The sequence below is a fragment of the Macrotis lagotis genome, chromosome 3 (assembly GCF_037893015.1).
Source record: "Macrotis lagotis isolate mMagLag1 chromosome 3, bilby.v1.9.chrom.fasta, whole genome shotgun sequence".
In the NCBI taxonomy this organism is placed as follows: Eukaryota; Metazoa; Chordata; class Mammalia; order Peramelemorphia; family Peramelidae; genus Macrotis; species Macrotis lagotis.
Window position 1 is genome coordinate 25,280,331 of NC_133660.1, and position 25,834 is coordinate 25,306,164.

At 37.7% G+C, this 25,834-nt stretch overlaps 1 protein-coding gene across 9 annotated transcripts in view; it reads left to right on the forward strand.

The window, feature by feature from the left end:
* The window catches only part of BLTP1 (bridge-like lipid transfer protein family member 1), a 220,707-nt gene that overhangs the window by 40,922 nt on the left and 153,951 nt on the right, over nt 1–25,834 (forward strand). For 8 of the 9 annotated variants that reach the window (XM_074228344.1, XM_074228349.1, XM_074228350.1 and 5 more), the window contains exons 10-20: nt 3,422–3,501; nt 4,345–4,492; nt 5,272–5,428; nt 5,883–5,961; nt 9,858–9,949; nt 11,830–11,947; nt 20,199–20,354; nt 20,598–20,695; nt 23,247–23,425; nt 23,523–23,629; nt 25,308–25,516. In XM_074228344.1, coding sequence (XP_074084445.1) covers nt 3,422–3,501; nt 4,345–4,492; nt 5,272–5,428; nt 5,883–5,961; nt 9,858–9,949; nt 11,830–11,947; nt 20,199–20,354; nt 20,598–20,695; nt 23,247–23,425; nt 23,523–23,629; nt 25,308–25,516 — 1,423 coding nt within the window. The remainder of the gene's footprint in view (nt 1–3,421; nt 3,502–4,344; nt 4,493–5,271; nt 5,429–5,882; nt 5,962–9,857; nt 9,950–11,829; nt 11,948–20,198; nt 20,355–20,597; nt 20,696–23,246; nt 23,426–23,522; nt 23,630–25,307; nt 25,517–25,834) is intronic. The other variant, XM_074228352.1, reaches the window with a different exon arrangement.

Consider the following 25,834-nt stretch of genomic DNA (forward strand, 5'->3'; position numbering starts at 1 on the left):
GCTCCCCTCCATGGCTGAGACAATTCCTTTACACACCTTTTCCCCTCCTCACCACACCCTCGGCAGCTCATCATTCTACCTCTGAGCTCTGAGCACAAAATCTGGACACATTTCCTGCCTCTCCTGCCAGGGCTATCTTCCCTGGCTGTGGACGACATCTCCCTAGTAGTGTACATGACTCAGACCTGCTGCTCACCACCCTCTGATAGCCTGCAGCAGTGGGCTTCAGCTGCCCTTTTTCACTGAGCAGAATAAGCTAGGAATGACAGTGATGGAAGGAGAAGTTGCAGAGACTGGCTTGATTTCACTTTTAGGAGAAAAGTTCCAACTGAGCTCTTCAGAAACCAAAAGAGCTGCATTAGGGACCTGGGAGGGCAGAAGGTCTTCTGTTGGCAAGACTCAGGGGGTCTCTCCAGAGAGAACTCTTGTTTCAGAAGGACAAGACCTTGGTCTATTCCAGGGTCTCCTGGAGCTCTATTCATTGGAACCCTGCTCATAGATAATGTTCTTTACCTCTTCCATACATTTTCCCATGCCATGTCTCATCCATGTGCCTGCTGGCATCATCACTTTTTAAGTCCAACATAAATTCCTTGATGAAACTTTTTCTAATCCTTGAAGGTAGATGTAACTAGCCCTCCTTGTCTCTGTCTTGTCTGTCTCTAAAAGACTGTTCATATTCTCATTTGTCATGATCTTTGCAGAATCTTCAAGTTTAGAATGGTCAAATCCAATTATAACCCAAATGATTCCTGACATTAATCCACTGGACAAATGGTGTGTTGTGGGACTATCAGTGCTGCCCTGGAGCCAGCTCATTCAATGTCTATTTCCTGACATCAGATTTAAAACTGATTCTTTTCAGCATCCTCTTACTATGCTTCAAGCCAAATAGGCTCTCCTAGACCACCTTCCAGTTCATTACCCTCCAACTATTCAGCATAGCTATTATGTCTACTTAAGTTTTTTCTTCTCCAGGCTGAGGATCCCATGCTGCTTCAGCATTTGCCTTGGAGTTTAGACCTCTCACTATTCTGTTTCGTCTGCTTGAAGCTTCCACTTTAGGGATTACTTTCCTATAATTGGGTACTTAGAATGGAATACAGACTTGCAGTTGATGTCTGACCAGGTTAGAGTACAGGAAATGATCACTTCCTTATCTCCAAAGCCTGTGCCCCCAGATTGCACCAGCCCTCTCAGCTGCTCATTAGAACACAGCATATTGTTGTCTCATTGAGGTTATGGTCTTATTGTTATACCAGATCCTTTTCAGAGAAGTTTCTAACTAACTAGGTCTCTGCTGTCTTGTTTTTATAAAGTCAGTTTTTAGACTCAAGCAGAAAGAGTTTATTTACTTTTATCATTATTGAATTGCACTTTGTTCAGTTTGTTCCAGTGTTGCAGCTTATCAGACTTGCTGGACCCTCATGCTATCATTCAGAATGTTAGCTTTTCATACTAATCTTGTCTCATCTTTCAAATTTGATAAATGCACTATCTTAAGTTTTTGATAAAAATGGGTCTTGATTGATTGATTGATTCTTCATCAGCACACATCCAAGCATAGATCTCTTCTTCAAGTTGACATGGAGTCATAGTCATTCCTGGTTACAGTTCCAACCAATGGTGTTCACAGTTCTTCAACTTTTTAAAAAATAAGGAACATTGCATTTGATTTATCAGCATTTTACATGATAGCTGTAGGTTTCCTTTTAGCATTTTCTGTCCAATCTCATGACAAGTCATCTCCAGCTTGAGATACTTTATCAAATTATTTAATAAAGTGTCTCAAGCTATTTATGTGAAAAAACTGGAAATGAGTTTCCACTGTGGATAGAACACCAGGCCTGAAATTAGGAAAACTCATTTCCCTGAGTTCAGATCTGACCCCAGATACTTACTCGCTATGGGACCTTGGATAAAACACTTCATCTTCTTTGCCTCAGTTTACTTGTCTATGAAATGAGCTGGAGAAGGAAATAATAAACCACTCCAGTATCTTTGCCAAGAAAACTCCAAATAGCATCATGAAGAGTCAGCCAGAAGTGAAATAACTGAACAACACAACAACAAAACACATAAGTACACTTAGAAACATTCTACTAATTTAGAAATTTTTATTAAAAAAAAACACCAAAATTAGCTTAGTCTTAATATGACCTATTCTCTTAGAAGCCTGCTGGTTCTTTGTGATCATGTTTTCTTCATTTTTTTTAAAATTGAGGTATTTTTTTTTTTTAGTACTGTAGCTCCTCCTTTGTTCTATAGTATTTTTTCATATATTAGCAGGGGCTCATTTTTTCCATTCCCTAGGAATGTGGTTCCTTCTAGACCCGGTTACTTGAATTTATCAAGGCTACTTAGGTATACTTGCTTATTATCTTTTTATTTAGCTTGGTTAGACATCTTATCCTTTACAGATCAACATTGATTTCCCTCCTATGAGAAGTCAAAAACAGAATAAAATTTGAGCAGCCCTGCCCATTTCTGTCACTGTCTTTGTGACCTTAGACAAGTGAGGGATCTCAGTTGTCTCATCTATAAACCAAAGAGGCAGTTTTAGATGACCTCCGAGACCTCTTACAGTTTTATATCTCTGGTTCTGAGACCTTTCCCTAGAACAGTTACCATTGTTCCCTCCATCTCAGACAGTGACTCCCTCTTTTTTTCCCCCCAAGATAACTGAAATACAAACAAACCTCATTTTTTTCTTATTTTTTAGTGTTCCCTATTCAGTCTGTTCTAAGCATTTAGCTCTCTTGATGCTATTCTTAGAGGATCATGTCCCATTTTTATAATCATCCCTTTTTTCCCTCCCTTGCCTCCCATCTCTTGTAAGTTGGAGTGGTTGGTTGTTAATGTCTCAGTGACAATTTCTTAGCACCCCCCCATCCCCACTTTGTAGCGCCCTATGTTCTAAAGTGGCCTATTTCTTTTAGTTGGAATTAATGTAATCTTTTCCCTCCTGCTTATGTCATTATTAGCCCAAAATCTGAGCAGTGGTAGGGGGGACATTTATGGAAAGTCCAATATTTAGTTCACTTTATCCATGTTGGTTCATAAATTGCTTCTGGCTTCCCAAACCCACAGGTGACCACAAAGAACATAGTTCTGATTTGAAGAAGTTGAGTAATGGGATGTGTTGGTTAACTTCTTCAATTCTCTACAGTAATTAGCATCTATAATTAAAAATTTTCAGTATCCTTTTATTGCTAATAGCATTGTAGAATTATTTTATTGTAATGATAGAGAAATACTTTTTCCTATAAGTCATTTTTCAAGGAGTATAGCTTTTAGCTCTTGAAATACCTTCTTTTTTTAATTGTTCTTACTTGGAAGTTGACAGAAAATTCAGAAAATTGATGCTTTCCTTTTACAAAGGTTTATATGTTTTGCATCTTTCCTTCTCTTTTGTTATTAGGCCACCAAGATTAATGGGAGAAGGTTTTGTTGTGATGCAATCCAATGATGTTGACATTTACTACTATATGGATGAACCAGGTAGATTGTTATGTGTGAAAAATAAGGAAGATTGGGGAAAAGGGGTCCTTTGGGAAGGGATATCTGATGCTGTTATTTCATTAGTTTATTCTAGAGAATTCCTGGGGACAAGCTCCAATGTGTGGTTAATATTGCCACAATAATGCAACTTAGATTGGAGATTTAGAGAATCATGTCTAGTCTTAGGGCTTAAGTGATGTGGGCAGTCCTAGAGTCCATATGTATTAGAGGCAAAACTTGAGACAAGGTCTGCCTGCCTCTAGCCCTGGCTGTTTACACTGTGCTAAGCTCAGAGGAGAATTTTACATGCAATTTTGAAGTTTTACATGTACTGTCTTTTGTAGAAATTAAAAGAAAAACCTATTTTTCTTTTAAAATATCAAAATCTAGAACTGATTCAGCAAAGCTTAAGTTAGGCACCTGTTGACTGACCCTTTGAGATTTGATAAATGTCTTCTTGATAAATTAAAAAAAGGCAATACAGAAATTTCTTCTACATAGGCCACTTCCCGACTGGCACCCCAGTGCAAGTGTCTTGATATTTTTTGAGACTGTGATTTGGTGGAAATCAGTATTCCTAGAAGTTGAAGCTGATGAGCACAGCACAGGCATCAATTTTTTTAAAAAGCTGCTTTTTGTTGGCCTTGAGCCTTAAAAAGGCTGGCAAGTTTAGTGATTAACTTCTGTCATCTTTATTTCTCTAGCCTCAACATTATGATTCCAGATATAGTGTTTTAGCCCAAGCATTACTAAGTTTACAATTTCTAAGTACTTAGCTGTGGGGAAAAAATTTCATGGCTATTCTAAATAATTCCTTTTATTTTTTTTCATTCTGCACCATAGGCCTGGTCCCAGAAGAAAATGAGACCATCGAGGGAGAAATGAGCAGTGAGGATAGTAAATTGCAAGACTTACCTCCATGTTGGGGATTGGATATAGTTTGTGGTAAAGGAACAGATTTCAATTATGGACCCTGGGCTGACCGACAGAGGTACTAGTACCAATGTTTGAATTCTGTTTAATTTTTTTCAATCAGAAAAATCTGCCTCCACTTCTGTGGAACCCCCCCCCCAACTTTTCATTGTCCTTTTATCCTTTGTGCTCTTAGTAACATTTCAAGGCAAAAACTCTTTCCTTTGCTTGTATTTACCCCTTCCAAGACCTGGGCAGAGTCATTCTTGACCACGTGCCCCTTGGCTCCCATGCTGATTCAGACCCAGCTGCCATCCTGGATGGTTGTAGTCCCAGAACTCCTCTTTTCTGACCTTAGGTTCAGTGCCATTGAAAGCTAGATCTTAGATCCTCTTGTGTGCTTCTGACAAATAAAAAAATTGACAATTCCTTTCCATAAAATTGCATTCTGACCTTTTTTGAATATATGATTTTTTTTTTGTAGTGCAACTTGGAAATACAGTACAAGGAAGCATGTTAAAGTGTTCTGAATAAACAAAAAGGATTGTCTTTGCAAATTGGGATCTATCTGGGCTACTATCTTTTGGATTTTTGACAGTGCCTTTTCTATTCTGACTTCTCTCATTTTATAGTACATGCAGTATTTCCTCTGTATTCAACATTTTTTATTTTGTTTAAATGTAAACATTAAGAAGAAAGAGTCATTGGTGCTAAGGGAAGTGGGTATAAGATGAATATTTCTCTTGGATGTCTAATAGTTATTTCATGGTTATGAATCAATTTGAGAAATTAACGAATTTGAGAGATTTTATCCCATGTGCATTTGAATAGTAATTTATTATTTATTTTATTTTATAGAGACTGTTTATGGAAATTTTTTTTCCCACCTGATTATCAAGTTATGAAAATTTCTGAAATTGCTCAGCCAGGAAAACCAAGGCAAATCCTTGCTTTTGAACTGCGGATGAATATCATTGCAGATGCCACGATTGATTTGTTGTTCACAAAAAATAGGGTAAATAATGGAATAATATCTAATAATATTCATATTGCATGAGAAATAATTTTGTAACATATTTCATTATACCTACCAGCAGTATTTGACCAAAATACCCATTTTTCACTTGTTTCATAATAGGAAAATGCATGTTTCTCCTTCTCCATACATTTGATTGAAAGAGATGAAACAATTTGGAATAAGGATTTTCATCTATTCCTCCGTTTAACATCTTTTACATATCTGTCTTTGGGATTTAATCTTCCTCTGACTTTCTTTTCAGAATTTCTCATAGGCCTATTGTAAATTTGCTTTGTTCCATCTTGCATTTTTGGCATCTTGGAATGAGTTTTACCTTAACTCACCTTTTTATTTACTTATTTGTATGATAAAAAAAAAAACTTTTAAAAACTTGAGACTCTGTTATAAATTATAAATTATGTTTTATTTCTCCATCTCTTTTTTTTGGTAGGAAACAAATGCTGTACATGTAAATGTGGGAGCTGGGTCATATTTAGAAATCAACATTCCTATGATAGTAGGGGAAAATGGTAAGCTAAGATTTTATTTTTAGTGTAAAATAGTGTACAAATAATAAAGTAATTTTTGCTGTAGAATGTTCATTAAAGGAATTTTCATTTTAGCCCTTAAAATGTTTTAATATTTGTATCAGAGTCGTTATGTGTTTTGACAGTGTTATTTTAACAATGATTTTGACCCTGTTGATCACCTCCTTCAGATACTTGGTCTTTCCTTGGATTTTTGTGACCTTGCTGTGTTCAATCTGAATGTCTTCTTAGCTGAATTATAATCTCTGTATTTGTGGATGTTCCCTAAGACTCTGTCCTGGATCCTTTTTTCTTTCTATAAGTTCCTGATTCTTAGATTCAATTATTGTCTCTAGATGGCACAGTGAGTAGAATGTGGGACCTGAAGTCAGGAGGGCCTGAGTTTGAATTTGCTCTTAGATATTTGACACTTAATCCTAACTGCCTCACACCCAGGGCCATCTCCAATTGTCCTGAGTCCTATCTGGCCCTTAGACCCCAGATGGCTCTGGATGTAGCACAACCTGCCCCCCCCCCCAATTCATTTCATGTGCTTGTCATGGTATCACCTCCCTGATGTCATGGTCTTTAAGACAAAGGACAAACATTTTTGTAGATGATTCCCCATATCTGTATACCTGGCCCTAATCCATCACCTGCATGCCAACCCTACCTTATTGCCTGCTGCCTAATTTCACTTGGATAAGAATCTGGTTCTGAATGTCTAAAATAAAATTCATCATCTCCCTCCTTAAGCCTGACCCTCCTCTAAACTTTCTATTGATGGTGAGAATGCCATTGCCCAGGGCAGTCATTGGAATTGGCAGCCTTTTCTTCATTCATTTGGGGTTTTTTTTGGTTTTGCAAGGCAATCAGAGTGAAATGTCTGCTATCAGATCTGAACTCAGGTCCTCCTAACTCCAGAGCTAGTATTCTATCCACTGTGCTACCTAGTTGCCCCCCTTCATTCATTCTTTTTTTTAATTTGTTAACATTTTGTTTATTTTCCAGTTATTTACAATAGTAGTATCTACCTATCATTTTTTGTAAAGTTTTGAATTTTACAATTCCCCTCCCCAGAAGGCTGTCTGATAGTCTCTACATTGTTTCCATACTATACATTGATGTAAATTGAATGTGTTATAAGAGTAAACATAACCCTCCCCCCCCAAGAAGATGAGAAACCTCAAGAATAGAGAGAAAAAAAAATGTACTTCAATCTGTTCAGATTCCAGTGACTCTGTCTCTGGGGTGAGTTGCTTTCTTTATCATAAGTCCACCAGAGAAGTTGCTTCAATATTTTTCCCACAATTGCTATTACTAGCTGTACCTCCACTCTATTCCTCCCCATTCTCATTTATTCTATTCTTTCTCTCCTTTCATCTTGGCCCTGTCCAAAAGTGTGTTGAATCTGGGTACGCTCTCCCTTGATCTTCCCTCTCTTCTGTCACCTATTCCCCCCATTCCCCCTTATCCCATCCCTTTTTTCTCATTTTTCTCGAGGGTAAGATAGATTTCCTCACCCTATTAAGTATGTGTTACTTCCTCTCTGAGCCATTTCTGATGAGTATGAAGGCTTACTCATTCCCCCTTGCCTTCCCCCTTTCCACTCCATTGAAAAAAGCTTTTTCTTGACTCTAATGTGAAATTTCTTAGCTTCTTCTTCCTCTCCTTCCCCTTCCTTCCAGTACTTTCCTTTATCACCCATTGACTCCATCTTTTTACTATATTATACTATTATATTCTACTCCTTCCTGTGTTCTGTCTATATATACTCCTTCTAACAGCTCTTATAAGTCTTCATTCATTCTTATTCCCCCATATATAATCAATTATCAGGTCTGGTTTTCTCTCCTGACCTCTCCTTTCCTTTCTGCACCCTGACTTCTCACCTGACTGATGGCATCAGCCTCCTCATGGAATTTCCCTCTTCTAGACTTGGATCCTGTGTCCAGGAGACTCTTGACTCCTGAGTCCAGACTTCACTTGCCAAAGTCATATTCTTCAAACTTGGGGTTTTGTTTGTTCCCTACTCAAGGATCCACTTAATTGCTTTTGAACTTAATTGTAGACACCTCCTCCTGGTGTTGAATGTCTTTCATGGGCTGGCTCTCAGCCCACCTTTTCAGTCCTTTGCTCCTTGACTTCTTATCACCCAGGCCAGGTTCCACCCAGACTGACCTTCTATCTCTGCCTTGATTTTCTCGACATGCTATGCACCGTGTGTTTTCCTTACCACTTTTAACCTCACCATTAGAGGTGATAGCGCAGTGTCTTGACTTGTCTTAGTTTTCCATGGGATGTTGTACCTAGGCAGTAGGATGTAAAAAAGTGTAAACTCCTGGAGGTTGGTGGGCAGTACTGGTTTCCATTGTTATCTCTCTCCCCAATGCCTAGCCTGAGACCTTGCACCTACTAAAAGCTTTGTCAGTGGACTTGAAGACTATGACTTCTTGGATTACCTAATCCCAGAGCTTTAAACTTAAATATTCTTAATAAGAAAGATGTTGAAGAATTTTATATGTGCATACACACACACACACACACACACACACACATACACATATATATGAAGAAATATGAAAAAGTATTTGCTAATATGTGAACAAGCATTTAAGAATTTCTAAACATTTTTATATTTTAATTAATAACTCGTTTTATGTCTTTTATAATTCATCAGAATGTTGTATACTTTGAAGAAGCCCAACTTTCAGACCATCCAAGCACCTTTTTATTGTTGTAAAGAATGGTTTAATTTGGTTTTTTTTTAGGATTTTTTTTTTTTTTTGCAAGGCAAATGGGGTTAAGTGGCTTGCCCAAGGCCACACAGCTAGGCAATTATTAAGTGTCTGAGACCGGATTTGAACCCAAGTACTCCTGACTCCAAGGCCAGTGCTTTATCCACTACTCCACCTAGCTGCCCCTAATTTGGTTTTAATATCCTGTCTTAGCTAATATTATCTCATGGTTTTTATATATTTGAAGTCTGAATTAGTTACATATCAAAATCTGCATATTAATTTATTAAATTTGGCTGACTTTTGTCTCTTTGCTTTTCTTTGCCTTTGTTTTTACCTCTAACTACATTTATATTGAGAAAAATATTAATGAAATTCAACTTTGTTATTCTGAAAATGAATTTCATTGTTTTTACCTTTTTGTGTTGGAGGCCAGTTTTTTGAATATAGAACAATATACTGTCAGTTTATATTTGAAGTTGGGTTTTCTTTGAAGTGGTCCTGACTTCTAGGGTCTTTTACGTTGGTTAAGTCATATACCAAGGGTATAATGATTAGGACAGCTAAATTTACATGTAAGATGATGAGTTCTATTTTGTTCAAGTTGAGTTTAAGATGTCTCTAAGAAGACTAGTTTGAGGTACTCAAGAGCCCAGGAGAAAGAATTAGGACTTTATGTATGTATCTGAGAATTAATTTGTGGAGAGACAGTAGTTGAATTCATAGGAGATGATGAGATAGATCACCAAATGAGATAGCACAGAGGAAGGGCAGTTAGGTGGTGCAATGGATAGCACCCAGGAGTCAGGAGGACCTGAGTTCAGACACTTACTGATTACCTAGCTATGTGACCTTGGGCAAGTCACTTAACCCCATTGCCTTGCCCCCCCGCCCCCACTGTCCCCCCAAAAAAGAGATAGCACAGAGTTGAATAAAGAAGGGGGTCAAGAACAAAGTCTTAGGGAATGCTCAGGTTTGGGGGGGGGGCATGATTGATAAGGAGGACAACAGATTATTAACCTGACTCTGAATAGCCCTGGTTACAAACTTTTGTTTTTCTTCAGAGAGCCCCAGGTGATACTTTATAGAATGGTAAAAACTAAAACAATATTGCCAAGAGTCAGCTTGAATTCTTGTTAATTCCTTTCTTCCATCTGATAGGTTATACCCCTGCAATTAAAGGACAACTCTTACATGTTGATGCTACCAGCAGTATGCAGTACCGGACCCTTTTAGAAGCAGAAATGTTAGCAGTAAGTCCTTGGTGTATGATGGTGTGCTTGCACAGAACTGGTTTTATAGCTGGGGCTCTAACCATATGTCATGGACTCTCTGACATTCTGGTGAAGCCCATGAACCCACCCCTTCTCTTCCCTTCCCTTCCCTTCACAGTAGGATGTATGTACATGCATAAAATAAAATGCAGTGGATTTCAAAGGAAGTCATTTATATTGAAACACAGTGATCAGAATATTTTATATTTTTGGTTTTTGGGGATTTGGGGGATTTTTTGTTTTTTTCATGTGTCAATACATTGGGGTTAAGTCATACAGCTAGGTAATTATGAAGTGTCTGAGACCAGATTTGAACTCAGGTCTTCCTGACTCCAGGGCTGGTGCTCTATCCACCACACTGCCTAGCTGTCCTAAGAATATTTTAAAAACATTCCATGACCCCAGATTAAGGAATCTCTAATCAAGACCAAGTGAAAGCAAGAAGATAGTGGCTATTCATTAAGAGCTTATTATTTACCAGGCTCTGTACTAAGGACTTAACATTCAAAATAGAAATACAAACCAAAACCAAAGATAGTTCCTACCCTCAAGGTGCTTCCATTTTAATGGAGGAAGATAGTACATTAAAAGGGAGATAAAAAACTGAGGGGTGAAGGGGTGGGGAGATGAGTTGGAAGGAGAAATATTTTCTAAATTTGGAGAGTTAGAATCACCACTAGGAGTGGAACAAAGCTTGGCCAGCCTGGGCCTGGGCTTGGTCCCAAAATGGAAGACTGGTTTACTAGAGGGATGTCCCATAGTCTTCCTGGGAAAGTTAGCTTAGATGAGGAGACAGGGCTTTAATAATTTCTACTACTTCCTAGATGTAAGGAGTATTACTGGGGGCCTAGTATCATCCATACAGCCCAAGGCCAGGCTTTTATCTCCCTGGGTAGAAGAATCCCTGTGCATTGGTTCAGTCATGAGCATGAAGGCTCATGTGGGGAAGAACATTGATAGTCACTTGAAGGTCATTAATGTTGAGATTATTATCTTTTTGCTTATAAGAATTTAAGTTTCACTTTATATGATAAGACTGAATTCTGGTGTGATAATGAAATGATCTTTTTTAGTAAAGTATTAGTTTTTTTATGATTTAAAAAATGAGTAATATCATGGGGTGTTTTGTTTGCTTTTCTAAAGCCCTTATAAAAGACTAAAGTAGATTCTGTAAAAAAATCACTACATAGTTAAATTACTGCTCACAACAGAATGCTCTCCCATAAAGTACTAAGAATTTTGAGGTGCTCAGTTTTATAGCAAGTCTGGAAGTCAACTATTTAGAGTTGGGCCTATTTTAAGTTTATCTTGTAACCATCACTGGCAGCATTTATGCACAGATGATGCCATTAGACAGTAGACCCTCGTACTTGCAGGGTAACCATTCATTGGCAATTCATTTAGTGTGCTGTGAGACACAGGGGAAGCTTTGTAACTCCTGGACTTGTGTCAAGTGGGATCCCAAAGAGCCTGGGGTGCTAGGTGTCTCTTACCCTGAAGGTTTGTTTTTTCTTCATGCGTCCTGCAGGGAAGGGAGGTCTGGAGAGGAAGCCAAGAACCTCATCTCTCACTCCAGCTGGCTGCCCTTTGTACTTGGTGAATCTCCTAGCTTGTTCTCTAGGTCTTTTGAGTGCTTTGGGACTCAGTATTGGAAATTAATAACTAGGCTCAATAAGCTCCCTGGATAAAGCAGTGGGCAATTATTGACCTTCAGTCACAGAAGCCTAAAATCCTTGAGGTGCCTTCTGTTCAGTCCAGCAGGAAAATCCATTTTAATTACTCACCATTACACATGATTGACTCTTCATTTCTGATGCTGCTAACACATTGTCACATTCTAATGCTTACTTGCTTCACAGTTCCATGTCAATGCCAGCTACCCCCGAATATGGAATATGCCCCAGACATGGCAGTGTGAGCTGGAAGTTTATAAAGCAACCTATCACTTCATCTTTGCTCAGAAAAACTTCTTTACAGGTAACATATTGTCTCAGAATCAAATATGAACAAATCAGCATGAATGCATTTGGCCTATTTTGTTTGACATAATAGAGTTTTTGGCACTATCCATTATTGTTTATTTGCTTTTACTTTCATTTATCATTTGTACTCCAAAGAGAAAGTCTTTTAAAGTTCTCTTTTAGGGGTGGCTAGGTGGTGCAGTGGATGAAGCACTGGCCCTGGAGTCAGGAGTACCTGAGTTCAAATCCGGTCTCAGACACTTAATAATTAACCTAGCTGTGTGGCCTTGGGCAAGCCATTTAACCCCATTTGCCTTGCAAAAACCTAAAAAAATAGAATAAAATAAAGTTCTCTTTTAAAGCCTTCTCTTTCTTAAACCCTGGGAAAAGAAAGAAAGATAGAAATGAAGAAAGTTTAAAATAAGAGGAATATCTGAACTTTGGTTGATACTTTGTTTTATTAAGAGAGATGATGTGTTCATCTCCCAATATGGAGATGGCAGGAAAGGGGCTCCCCAGTTTCCAGTAGTATCTATATCATTGAGTAAACATTTATTAAATGCTTACTGTGTGCTGTTATTACAAATGCAGAAAGAAAGAAAAACAGTCCCTACCTTAAGGGAGCTAAAATATAATGGGAGAAGACCACACAAAAAAGAATTCTGCTAAGATGGGGACCTGGTAGAAAAGTGACAAATTCCAAAATGGTGCAATCAGGTGAGAAATGAGGAGATGCCTTACCTGGGATCCCTTCTTAAATGGAAGTTTGGAGTCCATATCTCCCCACTCCAGTCAGAACAACAGAGGTGATGATAAGGTAGAGCCTCAAATCTGATGGGATTTTGCAAGATGATGGGGCTTTTCACAGTAATGAGCTTCCTGAGGCCTGGTAAAGAAGAAGGGATGCTATCAGTCTACAGTGGAAGAGAGCTGGCATCTAGATGGGTAAAGCTGGGATGTTCCATCTCATTAATTTAGGTATTCACTAGGAGTCTTTAATTATTTAATCCATTGTATTACGAAATGTGAAGATTAAGGTTAAATAATCATAATATAGCATAAATCTAAGCAAATGATTTGGATTTGGATTATCTGTTTTTAGACTTGATTGTCTAAGCCCCCCCTTTCCATTTTTTGAACTGAATAATTGAATTGATTCTTTTTGGTATTTTTCCATATATATTTTAATTGTTTCATTATAGAATGTTTAAAAAATGATAAGAATATTTCCTTAATTTATTCAATACTGTTGGAGAATTTAACTAAAGCAAAACCTTTTTCATATTAGGTAGAACTTTTCAGAATGCAAAATGTAGGGGCTGCTAGGTGGCTCAGTGGATCGAGCACCTGCCCTGGACTCAGGAGGATCTGAGTTCAAATCCATCCTCAAACACTTAATGATTATCCAGCTGGGTGACCTTTGGCAAGTCACTTTACCTCATTGCCTTGCAACCCCCCCCCACCAGTGTAAAAGAATGAGGTTTAAAAAGGGAGTCTACAGGTAGAGGTGTGAGTGAATAGAATGCAACCATTGTAGCATTAGGATTTTAGTAGTGCTCAAATAAGTGTACAAAATGTTTTTGATTTTAGATTAAGAAGAAAGGAAATATCAAATCTTTGTAATCTCAAATTTGAAACTTACAATTTTTTGTTTGAGGGAAAAGGTGTTTGTCAGGGAAGTAGTAATTGTTACCACTTGTTAAAGTTCTACAAGTGGTAGGTTTGAATTATCAAGAAAATATTACATTTCATTGTTCTATTTTAGTTTTAAACATTCATCCTGGTGAAAAATATTTATAGCAGAGTTCTTGCCTAGACACCTCACAGGATAAATAATGTGTATTCCCAAAAGGAAATTTTTTTTTTTAGTTTTCAACAATAATTTTTTTTGACATTATCTTTTTTTATTTTGGATTTTTTTTTACAATTTTTCCCCTAATCTTGCCTCCCTCTTCTCCCCTCCCCCCCATTGAAGGCAGTCTGTTAATCTTTACATTGTTTCCATGGTATACATTGATCTAAGTTGAATGTGATGAGAGGAATCATATCCTTAAGGAAGAAAAATCAGATATTGTGCCTGATTGTTGTACTAATGCAATGAGCAAGTCCATCAAGGTTGGTCATCACCCCCATGTTGCTGTTGGGGTGTACAGTATTTTTGTGGTTCTGCTCATCTCACTCAGCATCAGTCTATGCAAATCTCTCCAGGCTTCCCTGAAATCCCATCCCTCCTGGCTTCTAATAGAACAGTAGTGCTCCATCACATACATATACCACAGTTTGTTAAGCCATTCCCTAACTGAAGAACATTTACTTAATTTCCAATTCTCTGCCACCACAGACAGAACTGCTTTAAATATTTTTGTACAAGTGATGTTTTTTTAATACATTACTAAAATATTCTTGTTTAAGAGTAAATATAATACCCCCTCCCCCTCCAAAAATATAGACCCTCATGAGAAATAAAGTAAAGGAATGAGAAAAAAACTGTGTTTCAGTCTCTGTTCTGATACCATCTCAGCTCTGTCTTGGGTGGATGACATTCTTTATGATAAGTCCATCATAAAAATTACTTCCATATTTTTCCCACTGTTGCTTTTGCTGTAATTCCTCCCATTCATTCATTCCTACTACCATATATTATATTTTCTCTCTCCTTTCACTCTGTCCCTCTTCTAAAATGTGCTGTGGGGCAGCTGTGTGGTGCAGAGGACTGATCACTGACCCTGCAGCCAAGAAGCCCTGAGCCTACATACCACCACAGAGATCCAGCAACCACCTGGTCCTGTAGTCCTAGATAGGCCACCCAATCCCAGCCCCTTGCAAGAAGTAAAAAAAAAATGTGTTATATCTGACTATTGTCTCCTAGGATCTACCCTCTGCTCTGTTACCCACATACCCCTCCTTCCCCCTTTTCTCCTTCTCTCCTTTTTACTCTAGATCTCTATACCCCATTGAGTGTGTATGCTATTTCCTCTCTGAGCCATTTCTGATGAGAGTGAAGGTTTCCTCATTCCCCCTCACCTTCCTCCCTTCCATATCATTGCAAAAGCTCATGTAAAAAGAATATCTTTTATATGAAATATCTTAGCCTATTCCACCTCCCCTTTCTCTTACTCCCAGTACATTTCCCTTTTAGCCATTGACTCCATTTTTACAATATATTATATCTTCAAATTCAGCTCTCTCCTGTGCTTCATTTATAAAAGCGCCTTCTACCTGCTCTATTAAGTGAGAAGGTTCATGAGTATTATCAGTATCATTTTTCTATGCAGGAATACATGCAGTTCATCATCATTATATCCCTCATATTTTACCCTTCTCATCCACTCTCTATATTTCACTTGAGTCCTGAACTTGAAAGTCATACTCTCTGTTCAGCTCTGGTTGTTTCAACAGGAACATTGACATTCCCCTGGTTCGTTGAAAGTCCTTCTTTTCCCCTGGAAGAGGATGTTCAGTATTGCTGGGTAGTTGATTCTCGGTTGCATTCCAAGCTCTTTTACCTTCCAGAATATTATATTCCAAGCCCTACGAGCCCTTAGTGTAGTTGCTGTTAAGTCCTGTGTGATCCTGACTGCAGCTCCACGATATTTGAATTGTGTCCTTCTGGCTGCTTGTAATATTTTCTCTTTGACTTGGGAATTCTGGAACTTGGCTATAATATTCTTGGGGGTTGGTTTTGTTGTTTTTTTTTTTTTTTTTTTTTTTTTGGTTCTCTTTCCAGAGGAGATTGGTGGATTCTCTCAATTTCTATTTTGCCCTCTGCTTCTAGGATATCAGGGCAATTTCCCTGTAGGAGTTTTTAAAAAATGAGGTCAAGGCTCTTTTCCTGATCATGACTTTCAGGTATCCCAGCAATTTTTAAATTATCTTTCCTGAATCTGTTTTCCAGATCAGTTATTTTTTCAATGAGATGTTTCACATTTTCTTCTAATTTTTCATTCTTTGGTGTTGAAGTATTGTGTCTTGAGTTCTCATAAAGTCATCAGCTTCCTTTAGTTCCATTCTACATCTGAAGGATTTGTTTTTCTCAGGGAACTTTCTTATCTTCTTTTTGATCTGGTCAATTCTGCTTTTTTAAAGCATTCTTCTCAATAATTTTTTGAACTGTTTTATCCATTTGACCTATGCTGGTTTTTAACATGTTATTTTCTTCAGCATTTTTTTGGCTCTCCTTGACTAAGCTGCTGACATCTTTTTCATGTTTTTCCTGCTTCTTATTTCTTTTTCCCAATTTTTCTTCTATCTCTCTTATTTGATTTTCAAAATCTTTTTTGAGCTCTGTCATAGCCTGAGCCCAACTTCTGTTTTTCTTGGAGTCTTTAGATGCAGGAGCTTGTACTTCCTCATCTTCAGATTGCCTATGATCCCAAGAAGGATCAAAATACTCAATGTATTTCTCAATGGTGTTCCTCTTTTTTCTCTATTTACTCATTTCTCCAGCCTGTGCGTAGTTTTGGGGTGCTTCCTGAGTTGAGTATTAAAAACCACTGTGGGTTTTTTTGGGGACACTTCACTCAACAATCTTTTTTTTTTTGCTAGATTTTGAGTTCTGCATTTTTCTTCCTCCCTCCTTCCCTTCCCTCACCCCCAGTAGGAAGCGATCTAATAAAGACTTAACAGAGACTATAATATATACTATAACCACATTAACCATCATTCCATATTAATCATGTTAAAGAAGAATCAAATTGAAGTGGGGAAAAATATTATAGAGGGAAAAAACCCCATAATATCTAAGATAACTTTAAAAATATTGAAGATGTATGTAGGCTTTGGTCTACATTTAAACTACACAGTTCCTTCCCTGGCTATGGATAGTATTTTCCATCACAAATCTTTCAGAATTGTCTTTGATTATTGTGCTGCTGAAATGAGCAAGTCCTTCATAGTTGGTCAGGATGTCACTTATTAGAACTTGAAATTGGGAGGAGAGTTGGGGTCAAATTAGTAAAAGTAAAGTGATTGAGGATTTAATAACCCATTATTGTCATTTGTCATTAGGTAAAGATGTTGATGTAAATAGTGTGGAAAGAAAATAGCTTAGTCATTATAGGCCAACATTTATTCTTTTGTCTTCAAGCAGTCTTCATCTAATCAGCTTTGGAAAGAAAAACAGTAGTAACTGTGCAAATCTTCCACACTATTGTTATATCTCATAACAGTTCAGCTAAATTTTTCACACATTTATTCAGTGCTTGTTTCATTTCATTTTTTCTCCTTAAGTGTTAGGACCCTTTGGAGGCGTGGGGTGGGGGGAGATCAGGATTGGAGTTCTGTGGGCAGGGAGCTTGAGAGAGGAGTGAACTGGGCCGGGTGGGGGAGAGGGCATTACAGAAACAAGAAAGCTCAGGACAGGGGAAGACATGTCCACTAGTTCTGAGATCCCTGGTTTGAAAGGATCGTGGGTTTTTTTTTTTTAATCTATGAAGACATCTGATAACTTTAACCTTTTTACAATTATTTAACCTTAATAAAATTGAAGATGCTTAATTGATTGTCCTGTTTATGAATCTTTAATCCTTTGTCCTCATTGCAGGATTAATAGTTAACAAAACTTGTAGGTTTTTCTCCCATAGATTTCTTGTTTGCAAGTACTTAAATCATTTCCATGAACTTTTCTCTGGATATTTCAGATTCTTACCATATGTGAAATCGAGGTTAAAATTGCTTTCTCTCATTGAGTGGTTGCTGGTACTGGTTTTTATGGCACAGTGGCCATTTTGCTAATGGCATTTTGTTGAGTCTGCCTTTTATCATGGAGCCTTGTTCTCCAATTATGTGACTTGTATTTGTGGACAATCTTTCCCATCTCTGACTGCTCTGCACTACAGTAGACTGGGTGCTGGTTCCTGGGCTTGGCCCTTCACCTAGGCTTTTCTGCACAAGTGATGGTAACCCCCTCCTCCCACCAGTTCCAACACTTCCCATCCTGGAAGTCCCAGACCTGAGCCAGTTAACTTCTTGGTTCACGTTGCCTTCTCCATGTCTGATTTCTACCAATTTAAAGAGAATCTGGGAGATACTCAAAAGACCCCACCAAATTTTTAGAAGAATTTCAGAAAATCCCTCTCCAAACAAACCTATTATTGGGGGATAGCAGCATAACCTTCTCCTCTTGTTGAACTATAGAAGAGAGAAGAATGATCTGGGCTCTAACCAGAGAATTCAGGGATGATAGGGCTTGTAAGTCCCTATACCCTCCTGGACCCATAGCTGGCCAAAGTCACTCTACTCTCAAGAGTTGGGACAGGATTTAAACTCAGGTCTTCTTGACTCCATGACCAGCCATCTATCTACTGGGCCACCAAGTTGACAAAAGCAATGGTGGATGTATGGGGGATTCTTGAGGCAGAAAGACTATTTTGAAGGCTTTTGCAGGAGTCCAGGCAGGAAAGGTTGAAGGTCTTCACTAGAAGGATGGCTGCATGAGTAGAGAGAAGGAAGTGGAAGAAAGAGATTTTGGAGGTAGGAAGGTAAAAGGTTTGGCAGCGAATGAGGGCTCAAGGGGGAACCGGAGAATGTAATCATGGGAGCCTGGAAAAATGGTCTTTTCCCTGACAGAAATAGGAACATTTCTGAGAGGTGTTTTTTGGATATGTCGAGGTCAAGAAGTCTCCACAACAAAGGGAAGATGAAATTTTCAAAACATGGAGTAAAATGAGTATTTTTTCTAAATTCTCACAACATGCCCCTTTAAACAACATTCAAAAGTATATTAAAGGGTGGCTAGGTGGCGCAGTGGATAGAGCACCAGCCCTGGAGTCAGGAGTACCTGAGTTCAAATCTGGCCTCAGACACTTAATAATTACCTAGCTGTGTGGCCTTGGGCAAGCTGCTTAACCCCATTTGCCTTGCCAAAACAAAAAAAACAAAAAAAAAAACCTAAAAAAAAGCATATTAAACTAAATTCTGAGCAACCAACAAAACTTTACAGTTAATAATTCATAAAAAGATACAGTGACAGAAAGTATTCTAGGGGTTGCACTTGATATAGATAATTTTGGGTAGATTTTTTTTTTCTCTTCTGTGTTCAAGTAATGGCAGGAAATTGTTGATTAGACACTGTCGCTTAGGTGTGAGGGAATGCCTAGTACTTTTTAACACCTATTCTTTCACCAATTATTTCATTATTGAATTGTATTATATAAGTCCAAAGGGACTCCAGATTGACCCAAAGATAGATTCTTAATAAATAACTGTAAGAAACCTCAGGAGTAAAAGATTCAGTGTTTGGGCAGAAGTTATGAGCTGTTGAGGGAATAAGTAGCTAGTCTAGAATCAAAAGAAAGAATTACAAAACAGTTACAAAATTGTTTGACTCTAGCTGATTAATATTTTATAGTCATTGTGACATTAGTTACAAATTAAATTATGATTGTATCCTTTAGAATTAAATTTAAATATATCTACAACATCTTTTGAATTACTTTGAGGACAGTAATCACGAGAAACGTTTATTCTCATGTTTAAGATTTTTAAAAATTATTTTTGTATCCAGAAATAAGGGAAATAGCATTTTTTGCTTTGAGGAAAATAAATAACAGAAGAGTTCATAGAAATTGGTCTGCAAAGCACTTTCCTCCCAAACATTATTCGTATTTTGCAACTGAAGCAACTGAGACTTGGAGTTAAATGGCTTTCTGTTAAGCTTCTATGTCTTCTGATGCATCATGCCAGCATTCTTTTTCTGTCTACAAAATAAAGATGTTTATAAATCATTTGGTAATCAGAATGATTCTTTATTTTCTTTTGATAGACTATTTTGACTTCCATGGATTATTGTAGTTTGATTACATCATAGAACTTTTTTACTTTTCTTAAGCCAAATTAAGTAAACACTGTAATTTATTTTTAATCTTCTGTGTAAACTTTGTCACGTTATTGCTTCTTTTAAACTATGCTTGTTTTTAGCAATTATATCTTAGAGAAAAATATTTGGAATGTAATGTTAACTTATGAAAATTTTGTTTTAAAGAAATTATATTCCAAAGTTAATTAGTAGTTTTTTTCTCTTTCCTTGAGCAATAATGAAACTTGCTGTCTTAAAAAACATAATTGTCTTACTGAAAAATATTTTCTGTATATGGGGAGGCTGATTAAAAGAGGTAAGGATGTGGAAACATTTAGACATATTCTGTTAATTATTTAAATATCTAAGACTGATGACTCTTTATTTTTGCTAGAAAATTCATTTATTTGTGTGAATTCTTATTTTTTGCTTTAAATCTTAAACAATATTTCCTTTTTTAAAATTATTCTAGATTTAATTCAAGATTGGTCTAGTGATAGTGCTCCTGATATTTTTTCATTTGTTCCATACACATGGAATTTTAAAGTTTTGTTTCATCAATTTGAAATGATTTGGGCGGCAAATCAACACAATTGGATTGACTGTTCTACCAAACAACAAGAAAATGGTGAGAATTTATAAAAATAAAATTTAAGTATTATTCCTTATTAAAATTCATCTTGATCTTTATTTCATGGGTACTAGAATCAATTTTTTTTTGTTTTCTAGTAAGACAAATAAAGCTGTCTTAAAAATTTAGTTTTTTGTTCATTTTTTTTAAATTTAATTTTGTTTGGGGATTTATATTAGGAAAACTTTTAATTGAATCATATTGAATTGAACTTTTAAAATAAATTTTCTTCTCTTGTAGTTTATCTGGCAGCCTGTGGGGAAACATTAAATCTTGATTTTTCTTTGCCCTTTACTGACTTTGTTCCAACAACCTGCAATACCAGATTCACTTTAAGGGTATGTAATAAAGTATACAATTTGCTGAAAAGCTTCTAGGAAGTTGTCTAATTGAAACAAATGTAAACCTTATTTTCAAATAGTCCCCTTCCTGTGACTTTGCCTCACTTGCCTAGGCCTGATACTTCTGAGCTTCAGCTTTATTCCCTATAAAATGCTGCCCTGGGTCCAGGATTTTAGGAAAACACTTGGTAAACTTTAACGTCCCTTATGAAAGGGAATTGCTGTAGTTTTACTCTGTCTATGTCCCTTCGTCAAGGGAGCAGCTTGCAACTTATGCATGAGCCTTGTTTTTATCATTTGTTTGTGAGAGTGTAGCTTTACTTCTGCCCCTTACTAAACTATTTACCACCTGTGGGATCTTCTGAACTTAAGACTCCTTGTTGGTAAAGGGAGGTAAAGAGGTAATGTTAGATCAGTGCTGAGTATTAGCAGAATGTGAAGTTAAATAGAATTTTGAAAAGAAGTTGAGGTGAGATAGCAATGCATTCTGGACCTATGGGGTAGTCAATTCAAAGGCTCCAAGGGGGGATGCAGAGGGGACCAAAATGAAGATTGTTTAGGGAGACTGTTGGTTCTGGGAGGGGCCCCAATGGGGAGGAGGTTGGGGCTGGGTGTGGACAACACCGAAGAACTTCTCTTTGAGCCTGGAGGTAATAGAGAGCCAGAACAGTTTCCTGAGGAAGGCAGTGTACAAGCCTGATTTGTCCTTTCAGAAAATCACTGGGTGGTGTATGACAAAGCACAGTGATGAGGCAGGGAGACAACTTGAAGGTGCATGTTAGACCAGGCAGAAGGTGATAGGAGCCAGAGCTGGTGGAGAGAAGGAGATGGAGGCAAGAGAGGAGGAAGAGGAGGGAGAAGGGACAAGGCAAAGGCAAGAGCAGTGCAGTTTGCACACCGACTGCCTGGAAGGATGGCAGGTTTTTCACCCAAAATGAAGAAGTTTCAGTGAGGGGGTTTGGGTAGAAGGAAAATGAGTTCTGTGTTGGACCTAGTGAGTGTTGAGATGCCTCTGGAGCATCCAGTGGGTGCCTTGCCAGAATTCAGCATAGAAATTCAGACTAGACTCAGACTAAATTTGCTTACCTGAAGGTACTGAAAAGGTACTGAAAACTATAGGAATTGAAGGAGCCCTTAGGCTAAACCTATCCTTAAAAGGTTTGGTATGGATGAGAAATCAACAAAATAAACTGGAAAAAAGAAGAGTCAGAGAGGACTCAGGAAAACCGAGAAAACCATGTACTCACAACTTGGGGAGAGAGCATCTGGGAAGCATCAGCAGCCTTCCAGACTGCAGAGAGGTGAGAAAAAGACAATGACATTGGGGATGAAGAGATCAACAAGGACAAACTTTGATGAAGCACCTGCCATGTGCTGACCAGGTCCTGCTCTTGGGGAGAGCAGCTTCAGCCAAGTGCATAGGGGAAGTCAGACTTCCAGAGGTTGAGGAAGGAATCCTAGGAGGAAATGGGGAAGCACCCTCTGTGCCTGGGCAGCATCTTGAGAAGTTCTGCTGCGAAATCTGCTGGATATTTCAGACCATAGGACCAAGTTTGGGTTTTTTAAAGTTAAGTAGGGGAGACTTAGCTTTGTTGACTGAAAGAAGGAAGAATCAGCACTCGAGAAAGAGAGGATGATCCTGGAGGCAGTCTGCCAGGGAAGAGGCAGAGGAGAAACTTCTTGTAAAGGGCTTGGCCATTATATGGAGAGAGACTGGAAAAGTACATATTTAACATAATATAAGTTAGTTTATCTTGTTCAGTCATTTCACTTATATCCAACTCTTTTATGACCCCATTTTTAGGTGTTTTGCCATTTCCTTCTCCAGCTTATCTTACAGATGAAGAATTGAGGCAAACAGGGTTAAGTTACTTGAGTTACACAGGATCACACAGCTAGTAAAGTGTCTGAGGTTGATGAGTCTTCCTGATTCCAAACCCAGTCTTCTATTCACTGAACCAACTAAATTGCCCCATGAGTTTTACATAACCAGAATCAAGCATATGAAGTTTTTTTTTATCCTGCCAGTTTTTGGGGAGGGCAGAGGATTAGGAAAGTCTAGAGGAAAGCATATGCTAGAGTACAGAAGGAAGAAGGAAGAAAAAGAAGATGGGAAGTAGGAGAACAGTATCAACTAAAAAGAAGAACAAAAGAGATTTGGAATGGAAAAGGAAGAAGGGAGAAAAGCAAAGCAATGGGCTAGAGGGAGGATAATACAGGAAGAAATAAGGTAGAATATTTAGTCTCCAAAAAGTGAATTCAGGAAAGCAAATGAAAGACTGGACTAAAGGAGCAAAGGATGGAGCGAGGGGATCCTATAAGGAGGCTTTGAGATGGACGGAAAGGGAGTTCTCTCATAAATCTCTTTAAGTGTTTCCTTTTTTATGAGCTTTAAGATTGAGCCACTTAAAAATCTTGGGAGATTTATTTTTATGGATTCTTTTTATGTGTAGGAAAGTTTTTGAATCATGAGATTTTTGTATTAGTTTCATATTTCAATACGGCAGATTGACTGTTTCTGGTCACTAATTTCAAAATGTTAATTTAGGGAGAAGACGTCGATCTTCATTTATTTCTACCAGATTGCCATCCTAGTAAATACTCATTATTCTTATTGGTAAAAAATTGTCACCCAAATAAAATGACTCCTGAGTCTTGTATTCCTGCTGAATGTCAGAGTGGCCAGAAAACTGTGAAACCAAAATGGCGAAACATCACCCAAGAAAAGTGAGTCTGTGAGAAGGTTTTAGTTGGGGAGGCAAGGTCAGCGCTCTCCCAGCATGTGTTCTAGAGAGTTAGAATGTGACTTTTTGCTTTTGAGCAGGGCTGGCTGGGTTGAATGCTGGACGGTCCCAAGTGTGCTGCTCACCATTGACTACACCTGGCATCCGATTTACCCACAGAAGGCAGACGAACAGTTAAAACAGTCATGTGAGTATTTTCTTATGCCTTTTGATTATTTTCCCCAAAATCAAAAGGGACAGTATTCAGTCCCTCATCAAGCATACAGAAACAAAAATGAAGGAAATAGCACATGCCCCTGATCAGGAGACAACTTGGATATGAAGCGAATGCCAGATAGATTTGGAGGAAAAAGCTCAGGAAAGACTCATGTAGAGGATAGCCCTGCTTAGAAGTGGACGTGAGGCAGGAGTGTGAGCCAGGTAGGGGAGACACCCATGCAGATGTGTGGCAGCACGAAAGGGACCAACAAGAAGGTCCATGTGGCTCCCCAGAAGAACTTCTGTTTGATCCTTCAGCCATAGGTTTTTTGTTAAATAGAGTGGAAGAATGATGTGATCAAATCTGGATGGAGACAGCTTTGTAGAAGATGGAACTGGAGTGGGGGAGGCTTGAAGCAGAGAAACTATTAGGAGACCAGTGCAATATTGCTAGCAAGAATTTGATTAGAGCTTGTCTCAGAAGAGAGAAGAAGGGGCTGGTTCAGATAGATCTGGGAGTGGCTGATGAGGGACAGGGAGGAATTGAGGACAATTCCAGGTTTGCAGACCTGGATAAGTGGAAAGATTATGTACCCCCAAGAGAAGAAGCATTATGGGGAGTGGGGGGGGGTTGGGTAGAACTATAATGAATTCTGGTTTGTACCTAAGTGAGTTTTGAGCTACCTACAGAATATCTGGTTGAAAGTGTCCAATAAGCATTTGGACATCTGGGACTGGAACCAACATTGTGAATAATCTGGATGGAGCTGCTAAGATCACCAGTGAGACAGAGAGAGAGAGAGACTGAGAGACTGAGAGAGTGAGTGAGTGTATGTAGAGAGAATAGGAGAGACCCAGGAAAGAACTGTTGGTTACATCTCTAATTTAAGGGACCTGACATGAAGATTAACCAAGAGAAAATGTTCATGCTCTTGTTTAAAACAAATACAAAATTTTTGCAAAGCATTTTGATGTTATTATAAATTGTATTACAAAATTCTTTATTGTATTAGGAGAATTTGTTTAGAATCAGTTAGCTGTTTAATGTAGTTCAGTTTTGTAACTTACAACATACCTTTATTTAACCCATGTAACATGTTAAGGTCCTACTTATATCTACACCCTGACCCTTATCCATCAGATTTTTGTGGGTCCCTGTTACATGTAAAATACTTGCCTCACTGATAAAAAGCAGTTCTTTTAGGGCATCATACTATTTACAATTAAATGTGTCCTGAAATTTATTTACAAAATTGTCCCTTGAAATAACTAAATTAGGTTAAATTTAAGTTGTTAATATTTTGATGTGAGGAAGTCAGACATTCCTGATTTTGACATACACAGTAACATTAATAATAGTATTTGATAAATTTTGCATGGTAAGAGCCTGCTCCTAATATTTATTGTCTACGATTTGTTACACAACTATTTTTTCCTCACTTTCTAAAGTCGACTAATATTGTTGCATACTTTTTGAAGTCAAATAAATACAATAAATTTGAAGTCAATTAAAAAAATACAATGAGTTACTTTAGACTGTTTTTCTACCCCTAAAAATGTCATCTACTTTAGTTGCAAAATAATTTGTTTTTAGCATTTTTAGTAACTGTTTTGATAAAGTCGACAGGGATTTGGTCATCCAGATTAATCTTTTCTTTGCTCTAAAGTATCAGAAATGGAAGAAAACATGTTATCTGTACTGAGACCATCTCAGAAAACATCAGACAGAGTTATTTCTTCTCCCACAACCTCTTCACGCCCACCTATTGATCCATCAGAACTTCCACCTGATAAGCTTCATGTAGAAATGGAACTCTCTCCAGATTCTCAGATAACTCTGTATGGACCTCTGTTGAATGCCTTTCTGTCTATAAAGGTATGATTCAAGAAGATACTTCCAAGTTAGTAGGGGAAGAATTTAAATTGAAATTAAGAATTGAAAGTGGTTGCTCTCCATTCCCTGACCACTTAAAAATATTAACTTAGGAAGGTTTTTTAAAAATAATTTATAGGATGTTTTGACAAGACTTTGTAAGTAGACGTAATTAAAACATTTTATTGCAATGGTGTTCTATTGATGTATAGACTTTTAAACACCAAGAAAACAGACCCTTATTAATCTTATTCAGAGTGGTGGGAGATTTATCAAACCATGTTATCAAAACGTGAATACCTTTGTTTTAAAAAATCATTT